This window comes from Mya arenaria, chromosome 10, assembly GCF_026914265.1.
Source record: "Mya arenaria isolate MELC-2E11 chromosome 10, ASM2691426v1".
NCBI lineage: Eukaryota > Metazoa > Mollusca > Bivalvia > Myida > Myidae > Mya > Mya arenaria.
Window position 1 is genome coordinate 65,849,154 of NC_069131.1, and position 15,121 is coordinate 65,864,274.

Here is a 15,121-nt window from a genome sequence, read left to right on the forward strand (position 1 = left end):
AAAATGAAGCTTTTATTGTTGATACATATTTACATGTATTTCTGATTTATTGTAACAAAAATAAACTGCATTAAAACATACAATATAAAAGTTAACATTTAACAATATCATTGAGAAAGAGAGTTTACAATACAGAGTTAGAAATGGTCAAAAATATCATCACAACACTGGACTCTGGCGCTTTGGCAGTATTTTTACCATAAACTCAATTCATGTTATTATAGCATGTAGGTTTTCAGTGATTTGCAACTTGAGACATTCATGGTCCATGCCACTTCACTTCACCTGGAAAGTGATACTGCATCGCTTCCTTTTCACAAAATAAAAATTATGAATCAGGATTCTTTTAGATATACTACTTTCAACAGCTTAATAACAAAATAATGACAATCATTACAATTCTATATCCTGTCAATATTCATGAGACTAAAGCAGAATTTGAGTAAATTATTATGACAATACATTATTTTTCAACACATGTAAGATTCATTTCTTAAAATAGCTTTAAGAAAACACAAAACATTTTAAGATAAAAATCTTAGAAATAAACTTACAAAAATCACTAACATTTGTATGAGGTTATCACTGTGGTAATATTCCATGCAGTCAGTTGAGATTAGGCTGGGTTATATCCCCGTGTGCAGCAAACAGATGGCCCCTCATGCCACCCTTCTGGGTGAACCCTTTCCCACACACAGGACATTTGAATGGTTTCTCTCCTGTGTGCACCCTCACGTGTCGGGCAAGTAACGAAGGAGTCGGAAAACATCTCCCACAATACGGACACACCCTCGCCTTTTCTGGTAAAAAGAATAAAAACATTTTTGAACAATTTACTGAAAAGTTTGTTCTCTATTGGCAATATGATTTCAAACTTACAAACCTTGGTAGTAACTCAAACAAGTATTGATTACGATATTTATATTTTATGTAAGAAAGTAAATTGTATATTATTGTGACATGTGCAATTCAAACAAAACACAATTACAGCATAATTATGTGCATAAGGTTGCACTCGACAAAAGGTTTATATGTGTATTCTGTGTTTATTGTCTTGTAAAAGGGTGCATATCTCTTCGAAGGTCTGTTGGTGCACAAGTCTTGTACCTCTTTACACAAGCTAGAGTTGTATTTCATTTCAAACACTGGGATAGAGGGTACAAGTAACTATTTCTTAAACTATACTAAATCAATACAACATATGTCCAGATCAAAAGATTTATTTCATCAGAATAATATATGGTTGGTTTCAAAACAGTCATAAACTCATTTTGACCAGATTTCATTCAAATGTTGTTGTTTTCTGGACACAAACAATATAAAAACTATTTTGAAACATACAACAAAAGAACAAAAACAAGGTATTGAGGAAACTGACAGCAACAACAACACCTGGTATTTTGTATTGTGGTTGAATATTTTTTAGGCCAGGATACAGCAGTTAAAGGGACTCATTCATAGTCAGAATACAGCAATGAAAGGGACTCATTCATAGTCAGAATACAGCAATTAAATGGACTCATTCATAGTCAGAATACAGCAATGAAAGGGACTCATTCATAGTCAGAATACAGCAATTAAATGGACTCATTCATAGTCAGAATACAGCAATTAAATGGACTCATTCATAGTCAGAATACAGCAATGAAAGGGACTCATTCATAGTGAGAATACAGCAATTAAAAGGGACTCATTCATAGTCAGAATACAGCAATTAAAAGGGACTCATTCATAGTCAGAATACAGCAATTAAAAGGGACTCAATCATAGTCAGAATACAGCAATTAAAGGGACTCATTTATAAAATTCAAACAATGACATTATGGTGTGTTTTTTTAACATCCACAAGATCAAATTTTCATCCACAAAAAGAATACAATTATTAACTAAGTTTTACTAAGTCAAGTTAAAAGTAAAAAAAAAAATGGCGTAATGAAATAAGCTACTTAAGTTTAATAAGGGCCAGGTTATGTCAAATTATTTTCTGCTTTAATCATATTTACCATGATTAATTATACCAATTTATTCTTGTAGCAGTTCATGTTTTGACAAATATATTAAATGCAGTGTAATCCTTTATTTGTTTTCAATCTTCCATAGAGGATATATGTGTTGATAATTCATAGAAAAAGCATGAAAGTAGTATGAAAAGTATGAGATGTAATCACTTTTGAAGTCCATTAAAAATAAGTGTCTATCAGATGCCATCACTTCTTCATAACTTCCAGGAACTGCTCCCTGTGAGCTGCATACACATGGCCCTTCATGGCCCCTTTCTGGGCAAACCCTTTCTCACACAGGGGGCATTTGAAGGGTTTCTCTCCAGTGTGTATTCTCACGTGCCTCGCAAGTAACGAGGGGGCGGCAAACTGTTTGTCGCAGTATGGGCATGCTGATGTCTTCACTGAAAAATATGACAAGGATTTAACAAATCATGCATTAAAGATTATATTACCATACAATGGAAACTACAGGGACAGGCTTAGAAAATGCTCTGAACTTGTTTAAAGGCCCAGTCTCTGTAAGACTGGGAATATATTAAACATGTATTTAAACACCTTGATGTTCATTCATTTTATGAAAACCTCTATAATTATGTTCAAACCAATTGAATGCAAAACTGCAATTACTCCAATACATGTTTAATTGTTCCATTCAGCATATTTATTTTTGGCATACATACAAAACATCTCTTGACAATTTCCATGAACTGTTAACAATTTTGCAAATGTTCTTACATTTTCAAAGAAACGCAATAATCAACAATAGCTTTATTCCATATAATGCAGTCATACAACATCTATAAAATAAAATAAAACCTTTCTAACAAATTCAATTCCATTGACACAACTTTCAGGTACATGTACAGTATAAACAATTGTGAAATGAAATAATTTCGGCACCTATAAAAATATACATTATGTCTTTTTGTTTTTACTAAAAAATTTGTATCCAACTTAATTAAATTCCACACAACTTTCCCCCTGAGATACTAATCTTTCATTAACCTTCATCTAGGAAACACATTACTTCCAATTTTTATTCCAAAAAAATAAACACAATTCCCCCACAAGAGTTTTCCATAAAAAAAAATTCTTGAAAAACACAACTTCCAAGACTTTCCTAAAATTCAAAACTGCTATCATATTTTCCATGAAAATCCTAACTTTAATATTTTTCAATTTTCCATGTATACACAAGATCAATGTAATCCTTGAATTATTCTTTCTTTAAATGTGTTTGCTCCAACATAGGTTTGTAACAAAAGTCAAAATATAACAATTTTCATGATCACACATTATTTCAACTAACTCTTTGAAACTTATAATATATTTCAAAAATGTACAATAAAAGTGTAATTTCTTTTTCATGATTTGATATTCCATTCTATCATTTTTCCACTTCCGGAAGATGTTTTTGGGATTCTGAATATTTCTTTGCCATGGTAATCACTGTTTGAACATTTCCACCAACTTATTATTGTGAGTTTTATACACATGGCCCCTCATAGCCCCTTTTTGAGAGAATCCCCGCTTGCAAATGGGGCATTTGAATGGCTTCTCTCCTGTGTGAATCCTTATGTGCATAGTCAGCAGGGAGGGAGCCCGGAACTCTTTACCACAGTAGGGACATGAATTTGACTGATCTGGAATAAGGAAGAATATATACAAATCATTCATTTTATATTATACCTCATTGTTAATGACGAGTTCACACATGGAGGACATCTTGTGTTAAAGCTGCACTCTCACAGATTGAACGTTTCGACAACTTTTTTATTTTTGTCTTGGAACGAGCCAATTTTTTCGAAAATGTATGGAAACCAGTTATATAAGACTGCTGACAAAAAATAGATTGCATATATTTATATTTAAGTTAAAAAATTGATGTTTAATGCATTTTTCTCAAATCGTTAGTAACGGTTTAAGCCATAAAACATTAATTTTTCGAACGGAAATATAGAACATCTGCTAACTGATCTTTTGTTAGCAATCTCTTATCGTTGGTTTGCAGATATTTATGCAAAAATTTGCTCATTCCGAGACAAAAAACAAAAAAATTTGTAAAAACAGTAAATCTGTGAGAGTGCATCTTTACAAGAAGCTGTGCAATATGCTAATTATTGCATGTATCATTCATTTGTGATGACTTTCATTCTCAATAGCTTCTTTTCATTATTTCTAACAATCTCAAATGAATTCAGATAATGTTTATTTAAATACTTTTCACAACTACATTCAAAACAGAAATGTCATAAATACAGTTTTTATCAAATTTTGACATTAACCATATTCAATTTATTTAGAAAAAAAACACTATTGTTTTTCTTTTCACAGCTTTAATTAAAGGCATGATTATTTACAAATTAGTGTTAGCTTTAATAGTATGAAATAATGGTTTTATTAACAACTATATTTCAGATTAGATCATCATGAAATAACATAATAAAATATTTTCAATATATATATTAACTTCTCTAATAACCTCTTGAAGAAACAGCGTAAAGAATTATAGAAATTGTGCATGCATTACAACAAAGTTTTATAATTAAGCGCTGATAATAAATCATCAAATCATTAGTTATGGTATTAACAGATGATCATAACAAGAGGCCCATGAGGGCCTATGCTCTGGCATGAATGTTTTTGATCATATAATGAAATTACATTGAAAGTTAAGCAATCAGTGAACCGTATGTTTCACAAAGGGCAAGTACTACAATAATACACAACTCTCTGTACAAAGTTGTCTCCCTTAGAAGATACTGTTGCTTTAGCAAAGGGGAAGAACCTACTACAGAATACATAACTCTGTACTGATTTGTCTCTCTTAGAAAATACTGCAGCATTTCAAGGGCCATAATCCAGTCATACATTGGCATGGTGTTTCAAAAAGAACCAAAATCTTATGGATATCTAACAAATGTATAAATTTGATTAAGATACCATCAAAAATGAGGACTTGATCGCGCTCACAAGCAATTGTTTACAGACACACGGACAATGGACACCATGTCATCGAATAAGCTGTTTGGGCTCCTAAAAAGGGCCAAGGCTCATTTTTATCAAATTGAGACACTTGTTTTATACATAAGTATGGAATGACCACAAAATTGATAACCTCTCTATACATTACAGAACTTAATTTGAGGGCTTAGAACAATACTGTTGCACTAAATCCGAGTAATATCAATATCTATGTTGTTTAAAACTTTCAATTATTAACTTTTATTAAAACACCTGTTTTGAACGCTTTAGAGCTCGGCACTTATCACTGGTTAAAAATCTCCTTGAACTGTTCCTTGTGCACAGAATAGACGTGACCCCTCATGGCCCCTTTCTGAGTGAAACCCCGGTGACAGACGGGACATTTGAAAGGCTTCTCTCCTGTGTGCACTCTCACGTGGGTCGCAAGTAAAAATGGAGTTTTGAACTGTTTGCCACAGTACTGACATTGTCTTTCAATGTCTGAAAAATAAAATAAGCTGTGGGTTAGTATCTTGAAATGTTTCTAGTTTATGGCAACAGTTAAGATTTGGCACACACTAGGTTTCCCATGGCGGTAAAAATAGATTCTATACAATTGAGAAGTAACCAAAACCAACGTGTTCTTTAGTCTCGCTTCTTACACTATTGTAGTTCATGTAAAAAATGTTCTATTATAAATGAACAAAGAAATATTCTATAGTTTCTGAAATAAGGTGTGTCCCTAAAAACATTCAGTATTGTTCGTACAAAAAAATAGCTGTGGAAAATTGGTATATTTTTCAGTCTGGTCTTCAACTTCTTAAATACACTACAATTCTTTTTATCAGGTTGAAGTGAGTTCTCAATATTTCTCCGTACATTGTAGGGCGCTCATTCACTTCCATATCCTCTATGCATCGTCAAACTTAAAAGTTATCTGCAAATTTTCCTTAATTATAATTCACTTCCATCCCTTCCATGATAAAATAACCTCAATGCTTACATTAAAAAGAACCCAAAACATGCTGATATTAAATTAAACATACCATGATACATTATCTATTGGTTATTGATAATAAATGTACTGATAAGCCATTACTGGCAGGCCTAATTCGGTTATGTTTGACATGAGGTAAAGTTTTATCAAGCTATTCAAAATGCACATGTTTCATTAAAAATGTCTATCAATATACAACTGTTAAACTGTTGTTTGCGGCCCTCTGCTTCAACATAAACAAACAAAAAATCCCCATCTTTCTGTTTTATTTCCAATGAGTAACAGCTGGACAGTGATGACATGAATAATGACATTTATGATTTACACATTGGTAGTCCTATGAAGGACACTTACTTTTCTACTAGATGAATGATTCAAATTCCTTCCAGTAGTATGTATGGATGCAAACATGTTTTTTGAATTGTTTAACAATTGGACAACCATTTCTTATTATAAACTAGACATTCATCATTACTGGTTTACACATTACAATATTTATATTACATTATCCATTAATTAAGATCAGCAAATTTGTGAAAAACAACCAACAGGAGGTCAAAAATATTATTTTTTTCCATGAAATAACATAATTTCCCTCCACCACTTCTTCATTAGCTATTCGAAAGAACAAAGTTTCACCCACACACTGAGCAGTTATGAGTTTTTAAAATACTTCAAGAACTGTTCCTCATGTTTTGAATACATGTGGCCCCTCATGGCCCCTTTTTGAGCAAATCCCTGACCGCAGACGGGACATTTGAACGGCTTCTCTCCTGTATGGATCCTCACGTGCGTTGCAAGTATCGAGGGAGCAGAAAACAGTTTACCACAGTATTGACATGGACGCCCAAATTCTAAAAAAATAACAAAATAATCATGTTAGTTTCAATTAAGGCTCAAATACATAGTGTGACTGAGAAGCCATGACTGAAATTAGAAATAGTAACCCTTAAAAAAAATTCACAATTTTAAGGCCAGCTAAACGGACAATTTTGAGAAAGGGCCGTAACTGATGTTGGAAAAACTTGTGGCCCAATCCCTTTGTTCTGTTGTTTTCTTCATTGCATATTGCGTAAATGTATTGTCATGCAATAGAATATGATTAAATTCAAAAAAAAAAATCAGATCCCTGGCCACATTATATAGCATTCTAGATCACCTACATTGTGCCTACCTATCCAAGTTTTGTATCTAGCTCCTTTTTTAAGTTTACTAAACTAGAGCTATCTTAGAAAAGCTGCATACGCCATTTTGACAATAACTTAACAGAGAATTGTGTCGTACGTTCATCAGCCATAAATCCAGGCCTTCCAGCTATTATCCACTAACAAAAAAGTAGGAAAAAAGTAGGAGGTTTTCTGAGAGAAAAGAAGGAAATATAGGAATATTTTTTAACAAAAAAGTAGGAAAAGTGGGAATATTTTTGGTTAAATATGTAATTATTAATAGCTATTAACTTACCTAAAGGAGATGTTTTTAATGCAAAATCATACCATTCTATATGCCACATTGAATATTTTAGTGAATGATGCTTGGTCGGTTTCTGTTGCTGAACTGTGTGTGTGTTCATTTTCTGCAAATAAAACTAGCACAAAGATCAAACTTTAATATTTTTGCGGACTTTATTTTCAAAAAAGTAGAAATAGTAGGAGTTTTTTAGAAAAAAGTAGGAAGCTGTTAAAAAAAGTAGGAAAAAGTAGGAAAAGTAGGAAAAAGTAGGAACGCTGGAAGGCCTGTAAATCTTAAGATGAATATAGTCATGGCTCACATAATTATCAGCCGGCATTACAGCATTGGTCAACTTCATGGCTTACAATATCGATTTAATAAAAAGTACCCACAAAAACAAAACACCTCATGGCAATATCGATTAACAAATACTAAAACTGATAAATGGTACCACGCTTTAGAACAATCTGTCTTACAATATTAACAAAGTTTCCTGTCTTCAAAATTTCTGGTCATTTAAAAAGTACAAAACATTTCATTTTAAAAAAATCTTTAATATTAAATCTTCCATCTTCATCGTACAGTGGGATATTATACAAATAATGACTGGTGTTTAGGTGTATATATGATATTTCTAGACCTCTGAAAATGATACTGATCAAAAAGGAATACATTTTCATGACATAAAATTTTATCAAAGCTATGCCATCCCCATTTTACAAACTTTAAAATATTTTTGACTAGTTTCCATCAACACCAACACTTGTCTGTATTCTTCAGTCCGAGTTATGGGTCTTGCTATATATGTGAATATCCTCTCTCAAGCTTTTTATTAAATGCTCCCTTTTTAAAAAAACAAACTGTTTTGATATGTTTTAAACAAACAAACGAAAAATACACACTTCATAACAACTTCTGCATTACATAAATCATTCTTTGAATGTTTCCAAGCACTATTTTTCATCATTATGAACTAATGTCCAGATGAACAGGAATCACTTTTTAAAATGTTTCAAGAACTGTTCCTCATGTTTGGAATACACATGGCCCCTCATTGTCCCTTTCTGAGCGAACCCCTGACTGCAAACGGGGCACTTGAACGGCTTCTCTCCTGTGTGAACTCTCACATGCATTGCCAGTAGCGAGGGGGTCGGGAAATATTTGCTGCAGTAGGGGCACTGCCTCAATTGTCCCCCTGCAAAAATAAAAACCATCTTGACAATTGTGTCATACCAAAATATGTTAACAAATACTTTGTAGCATTAGCTCCCTTACCTAACTTTCCATTAAGACGGTAACATTATTTTTTTGATGAATGTGAGGTAATGCGCACATTAACAATTCAAATCGTCAGTGAACTAGTGTTCCAGGGAGCATGTGTTTCACTGATTGTTACGAGTGTTTCGTAATACAATCATTGATTGATGAAGCCATTTTGTTTCATGTCTCTCATTCAGTTTCTTTTGGCCCCTAGCCCTGTGCCTCGGAACAAAGCTTTTACTCTTTTCTTAACCACTCAGTGGGCTTTTCACTGTCATTTTCATTGTAGATTTTTTTTTTATATTAAATAAAAGCAATGATTGGAAACATACATCCCAAATATTCTTTTGAACTGAACAAAACACAACGATCATAATGCTTACAAAAGGAAAAACAGATGAAAATATTTTACTACATTCTTTATTAACTTTAAACTATTGATAAACTTCATACATTAAGCAAAACAGCTGTTTTTCAGCCTTTCTAATCAAAGACATTCATTCAGGCCTTCTAATCAAAGCATTTCAAAAAGCAAACAGTTTAAGTGTCAAATTCAAAATATATAAGTAATGTCATTTTCACAAAGTATTGTATCCGATTAAAGTGTATTTGATTTATGCAGAAATTTTAATTCATTTTTCAGTTCACTTTTTGGTAGCCATTTGCTAACTAATATGTTGTTTGGAAAATGATGAAGTGCAGTTGCATGTATTCAAATGTTCTAGTTGATAATTGTCAATACTGAAAAAACGGCTGAGGGTCCATTAGACTATGAGGAATTTTGTCTAAAGCAGGGTAAAGGAACTTAACCCTTTTTTGAAATTGTTTCATTCATAATCATTTCAAGGTACTCCTTATTGCTTTATGGAGCATATATTTGAGCAGAAATCTTCACAGCTGTTCTACAGTCTGAAGTTAAAAAGCACTTATTCCTGATACAAGAATAATCCTGAACTATAGAACCACTTGTATCTGTATGTACATCAATCTGGCGGTGAAGAAACATTGTTTACAAACATTCCCTGTGACCAGTAAGATTTATTCCTAAGTTTAGCAATTGATTTTAGGAAGGCAATGCTACACACATTCTATGAAGTCAAGTATGCGGCCAGTAATGACATTTTATAACGTTTCAATGGTGCACAGCTTGGTGACGCATCATGGATCCCTTCTGGGTAAAGCTCTTCCCGCAGACGGGACATTTGAACGGCCTCTCTCCTGTGTGTACACGCACATGTCTAGCCAGCAACGACGGCGATGGGAGGTACCGACCACAGAACGTACACTGGCAGCATTTACCTGAAAATCACAAATTATTAATTCCAAAACTTGGCTAAATAATTTTGTAAAAATCCTTTATAAAAAATCCTTTATAAATGGGATTTTTTTAATTAATTGCTATGTTGCCACAAATTGCCCAGTTAATAATGCGCCAAAAAGATCGTGAATTTGTTTTTATCTATTTTTCATCCCAGGGGCATTATTTGAACAGTCTTTGTGAGGCCACTTACCTGAAAGGCCTTGTGGTTTCAGAGAAACACATTTTCGTATACAGTTTAATATATAGAAAACTTGTGACCCTGGGTCATAAATTGAAATATTGGTCAAGGACCACTACATATACTTCTATTTTTGAAGTGTGTATCTTTCAGGATAAAATGAAATTAAAAAAAGGCAATTCACACATTGAAAGAATGAAACAACATTTTCTTTTTAATTTTATTCATTTTTTTTATGTCATACATTAATAGTAAATACTCACTTATTTAAAGATGAAAAACATAGATGCAAATTGGCCAATATTACCAAGACCCACATAAAGAGTACATGAAAGTCTCTTAAGAATAACAATTAAATTTTTTCGGAGTACCAAAGTACTAGATCAGAAAATTATCTGAGGACTCGAGTACTGATTAACTACCCGATGTCTTCTCCTTAATAAAAGAACTATTGTTTGTGAGTGATGAAGATATGGCAGCTTGTTCTTTCATCACTTGGCAACAAGTGAGGTGAAGTGTTCTTCATGGGCAGTAAAAAGGTGCCTCTTCATGCTGCTTTTCCAAGTGAAGCCTTGTTCACATACAGGACATTGGAACGGTTTCTCTCCCGTGTGTATGCGCACGTGTCTCTCAAGCAGTGAAATGTGGCGAAATGCCTTCCCACAGAACTTGCACTGTCTTGAAGAAACTGAAAAAGTGGTAATGGAGTGAAATATTGACCAGTCTTGTTTAAACTACTTATTTTCTTTAGTAGAGGAAGTGCCGTTACCATCACTGTACCTAATGTTGTACCATCAATCCCTGAATTTCATGTAGTACCAAACATTCCTTTAATTGTATTTACCATAAAACATCCCCAGAACTACATGTGGTACCATAAAAAAAATCACCAGAACTACATGTTGCACCATCCAACATACCCAGAACTACATGTAGTACCATCAAACATACCCAGAACTACATGTAGTACCAACAAACATATCCAGAACTACAAGTAGGACCATATTTCCATGAACTACATGTAGTACCATATTTCCCCGAACTACATAAAATAGCATATTTCCCTGAACTACATGTAGTACCATTTTTCTCTGAACTACAAGTTTCCCCTAACTACATTTAGTATAAACATTCATTGAATTAAATGTTGTACCACAACAGCTCACTGTAGGTAGTACAGCATATTCCCTGATTTTCAAGTAATTCATCACGTTCCCCTGAACTACAGTAGTATCAATCTTTCCTTAAACTACATATATTATCAACCATTCCCTATTTAAGCATAAGTTTATTCAACAATAGTTTACATGTACACAAAATTGTCTCAAAACAGCATGGAGTAATAAAAATGCTTTTAGTAAAAAAAAAATCATAATTTTTTAAATTATTATTTTAGTTTTTGGACCAATCCATAATGCTTAATCAATGTGGCACAATGAAGATCTATTGGAATTCCTTCAATATAGTGATGGTAATTTTATAACATAATAACTTAGCTATTATGCCAAATATCTAATTTTGGTGAAAATAAAACACTCCAAAAATTAAACCATTTAACAATTTAATGTCCAATGAAAATTACTCATAATACTCATAATAAACTCAAATTCATAGAATTCTACCACACTTTCAAGGCACTTATCTCCACAACAACTTGTAGACTATTAAAGTATAATACATTGTCAATTTTTGAGATATGGGCCCATATCCAAGTCCTTAGACAGTCTTCAGTCATTCCGGTAAGTGTAAAGGCCCATTCATTTCACAGTAAAATAAAACCAATTAGATTTATCTACTTGTTTGTGGGCAGTAAAAAGATGCCTCTGCATGCTGCGTCTTGTAGTGAACCCTTGCTTACATACGTAACATTGGAATGGTTTCTCTACTGTACGTATGCACACTGGTTTCTCCAGTGATGCCGTGGTATGACATGCCTTCCTGCTGGACTGGCCCTGCCTAGCAGAAGCTGGAATAATGATAATGGGGTAAAGTCTCTTTTTTAAATGTTACTTATTCCTTAAACTATGTGTAAAGTACCAACCATTCCCTAAATAAAACATTTCCATCAAACTAAATATTTATAGTACCAACCATTCCCTGAACTGCATATAATACCAATTATTCCTAAACTACATGTAGTACCAACCATTCACTGAACTGCATATAATACCAATTATTCCTAAACTACATGTAGTACCAGCCATTCCCTGAACTGCATATAATACCAATTATTCCTAAACTACATGTAGTACCAACCATTCACTGAACTGCATATAATACCAATTATTCCTAAACTACATGTTGTACCAATTATTCCCTGAACTACATGTTATACCAATTATTCCTAAACTACATGTTGTACTAATTATTCCTAAACTACATGTAGTACCAACCATTCACTGAACTACATGTTATACCAATTATTCCTAAAACTACATGTTGTACCAATTATTTCCTGAACTACATGTTATACCAATTATTCCTAAACTACATGTAGTACCAACCATTCCCTGAACTACATGTTATACCAATTATTCCTAAACTACATGTTGTACCAATTATTCCCTGAACTACATGTTATACCAATTATTCCTAAACTACATGTTATACCAATTATTCCTGAACTACATGTTATACCAATTATTCCTAAACCTGATGTAGTACCAACCATTCCCTGAACTACATGTTATACCAATTAATCCTAAACTAAATGCTTACCAACAATTCCCTAAGCTGCATGTAGTATCAGCCATTCGCTGAACTAGTGACCCATAATCCCTGCACTACATGTAATGCACAACATTCCCCTGGAAAGCATGTAGTGGCGATCATTCTCTGAACTACGGTTGAACCTCGCTGGCTCAAACTCCCAGGGACCGGCAAAAATACCTTCAGCCAACTGGAATGCTTACCTACAGTATAAAGAAAATGGTCCTTTACATCCAGTTTGAGCCAACAAGGAATTCGAGCCAAGAGAGTTTGATCCACAGGGTTCGACTGTACATGAATGACAAACCATACCTTACTTTAGTATTGATTTATTCAACGATAGCGGTTATGTACACATATTTGTCACAATACAGCATGGAAAAAGAACAATGCTTTAAGAAAAAATAGTTTAAATGTCAATTAACTTGTAAATGTGTCCAAGACAATCCTTTTAATGATTTAGTTTTGAGTAAATTTCGTTGCTAATATTTCAGAGGCCATTGTCCATTAATCAAGCGTCATCAAATTGGGAGTGATGTCTTTGATGGGCACTAAAGAGATGAACCCTCATGCTGGTTTTCTGAGTGAAGCCTCGCTCACATACGGGACATTTGAACGGCTTCTCTCCTGTGTGCGTGCGCATATGTCGCTTGAGAAGGGACAAGTGGCGAAACTCCTTTTCACAAAATTGGCACCGTCTTAGGGAAGCTGAAACAATTAAAACAGGGTTACGTAAGGATTTATATATGTATTTTGAAAGTAACTTAATCTCTGAACTATATACAATCGGAACCTACATATATAACACTGCAAACATTCTCAACAATGACTTGTACAACATGATTAAGTCCAGAATTATTATTTTCACATTTATTTCATAAAATTTATTCCACAATAGTGTCGAAATACACAAATCTGACATAAAACATAAAAGAAAGAACAATATTCTTGTTTAATATTACTTCTAAGAAGTTACATGATCAGTCCTTCAGTTTTTCACAAAAATCACTTTTGCAAATGACGATACAACATATAACTTTTTGGCATCTCTATGAGCGACTTGATAAGTTAACTGTTCTGTCAAAAAGTCAGCAGGGATGTTTTTTAGTGGGAAATATATTGATCCTTTTTCTTTAATAAATTGTCCATATGTTGCAATCATTTTTTGTGACCAATAAAAAGATGAATCCTCTTTCTTTTATCAATTGTCAACACGTTTGGATCAAAGTTCTAAGTGAACAATAAAAAGATGGATCCTCTTTCTTTTATCAATTGGCAACACAGCGGGAGCAAAGTTCTTTAAGAACAATAAAATATTGGATCCTCGTTCTTGTATTAATTATCAACACAGTGGGAGAGACATTCTTTGTAGAAAATAAAGAGATGGCTAGCTCCTCATTCAGTCATTAATTGTCAGTATGTTGAAATGTTGTTTGTGACCAGTTAAGTAATGCCTCTTCATGCTGCTATTCCGTGTGAAGCCTCGCTCACATATGGGACATTTAAAAGGCTTCTCTCCTGTGTGAATGCGCAGGTGTCTCTCCAGTATAGACATGTGCCGAAACTCCATGTTACAAAATTGGCATCGTTTTGAAGAAGCTGAAATAATAATAATTGAGTATAGAAATGACCTATATCTATTTAAAAAGTAGAAACATATTTCCTAAACTATCGTATTAAGGAAGCTTCACTGCTTATTCCCTCAGCTATATTCTGTACCACACATTTCCTAAATTAGCACTTTCACATTTTCTTCATCAAATTTATTTCACAAGTGTGATAAAAAGACAGAATTTTGTCTCATCCATTCTTGGGTATATTTGAGTATATACAAAGTTACATAATGGGTTATCAGGGTGTTTTTTTAAGGCAGTCTTTTTCTTTTAAAAAACATTCTTTTATATATTATTTGAAAGACCTGAACTGTCTGTTTATTAATTGTCATTAATGTGGGAGAGGTGTTCTGTGTGAGCGATTATGAGATGACTCCTCATGCTGCTTTTGCGCGTGAAGCCTTTCTCACATACGGGACATATGAACGGCTTCTCTCCTGTGTGTATACGCATGTGTCTCTCCAGTATTGACTGGTGGCGAAAATCCTTGCCACAAAATTGGCATTGCCTCGAAGAAGCTGAAACAATAATAACGGAATTAAAAAATGGCCAATATCTATTTTAAAAGTAGTAACTAATTCTGTTGACTACCCGTAACATGGCAGCTACATAACATTTCTCATTCCC

At 33.4% G+C, this 15,121-nt stretch overlaps 1 protein-coding gene across 34 annotated transcripts in view; it reads right to left on the bottom strand.

Annotated features, from left to right (window-relative positions):
• LOC128205697 (zinc finger protein 500-like) overlaps positions 1-15,121 on the bottom strand; it is an 84,281-nt gene that overhangs the window by 39,642 nt on the left and 29,518 nt on the right. Inside the window, exons 5-6 of one of the 34 annotated variants that reach the window (XM_052907576.1) lie at positions 568-800; positions 20-310 (exon numbers count right to left, since the gene is read on the bottom strand). The exons of 19 other annotated variants lie outside the window; for them this stretch is intronic. In XM_052907576.1, coding sequence (XP_052763536.1) covers positions 607-800 — 194 coding nt within the window. In that variant the 3' untranslated portion in view covers positions 20-310; positions 568-606. Of the gene's footprint in view, positions 1-13; positions 801-1,596; positions 2,405-3,188; positions 3,647-4,556; positions 5,469-6,545; positions 6,819-8,042; positions 8,609-9,181; positions 9,973-10,648; positions 10,861-13,194; positions 13,590-13,819; positions 14,481-14,799; positions 15,013-15,121 lie in introns of those variants that run through there. 14 more of the 34 variants (XM_052907571.1, XM_052907549.1, XM_052907551.1 and 11 more) reach the window with 14 other exon arrangements.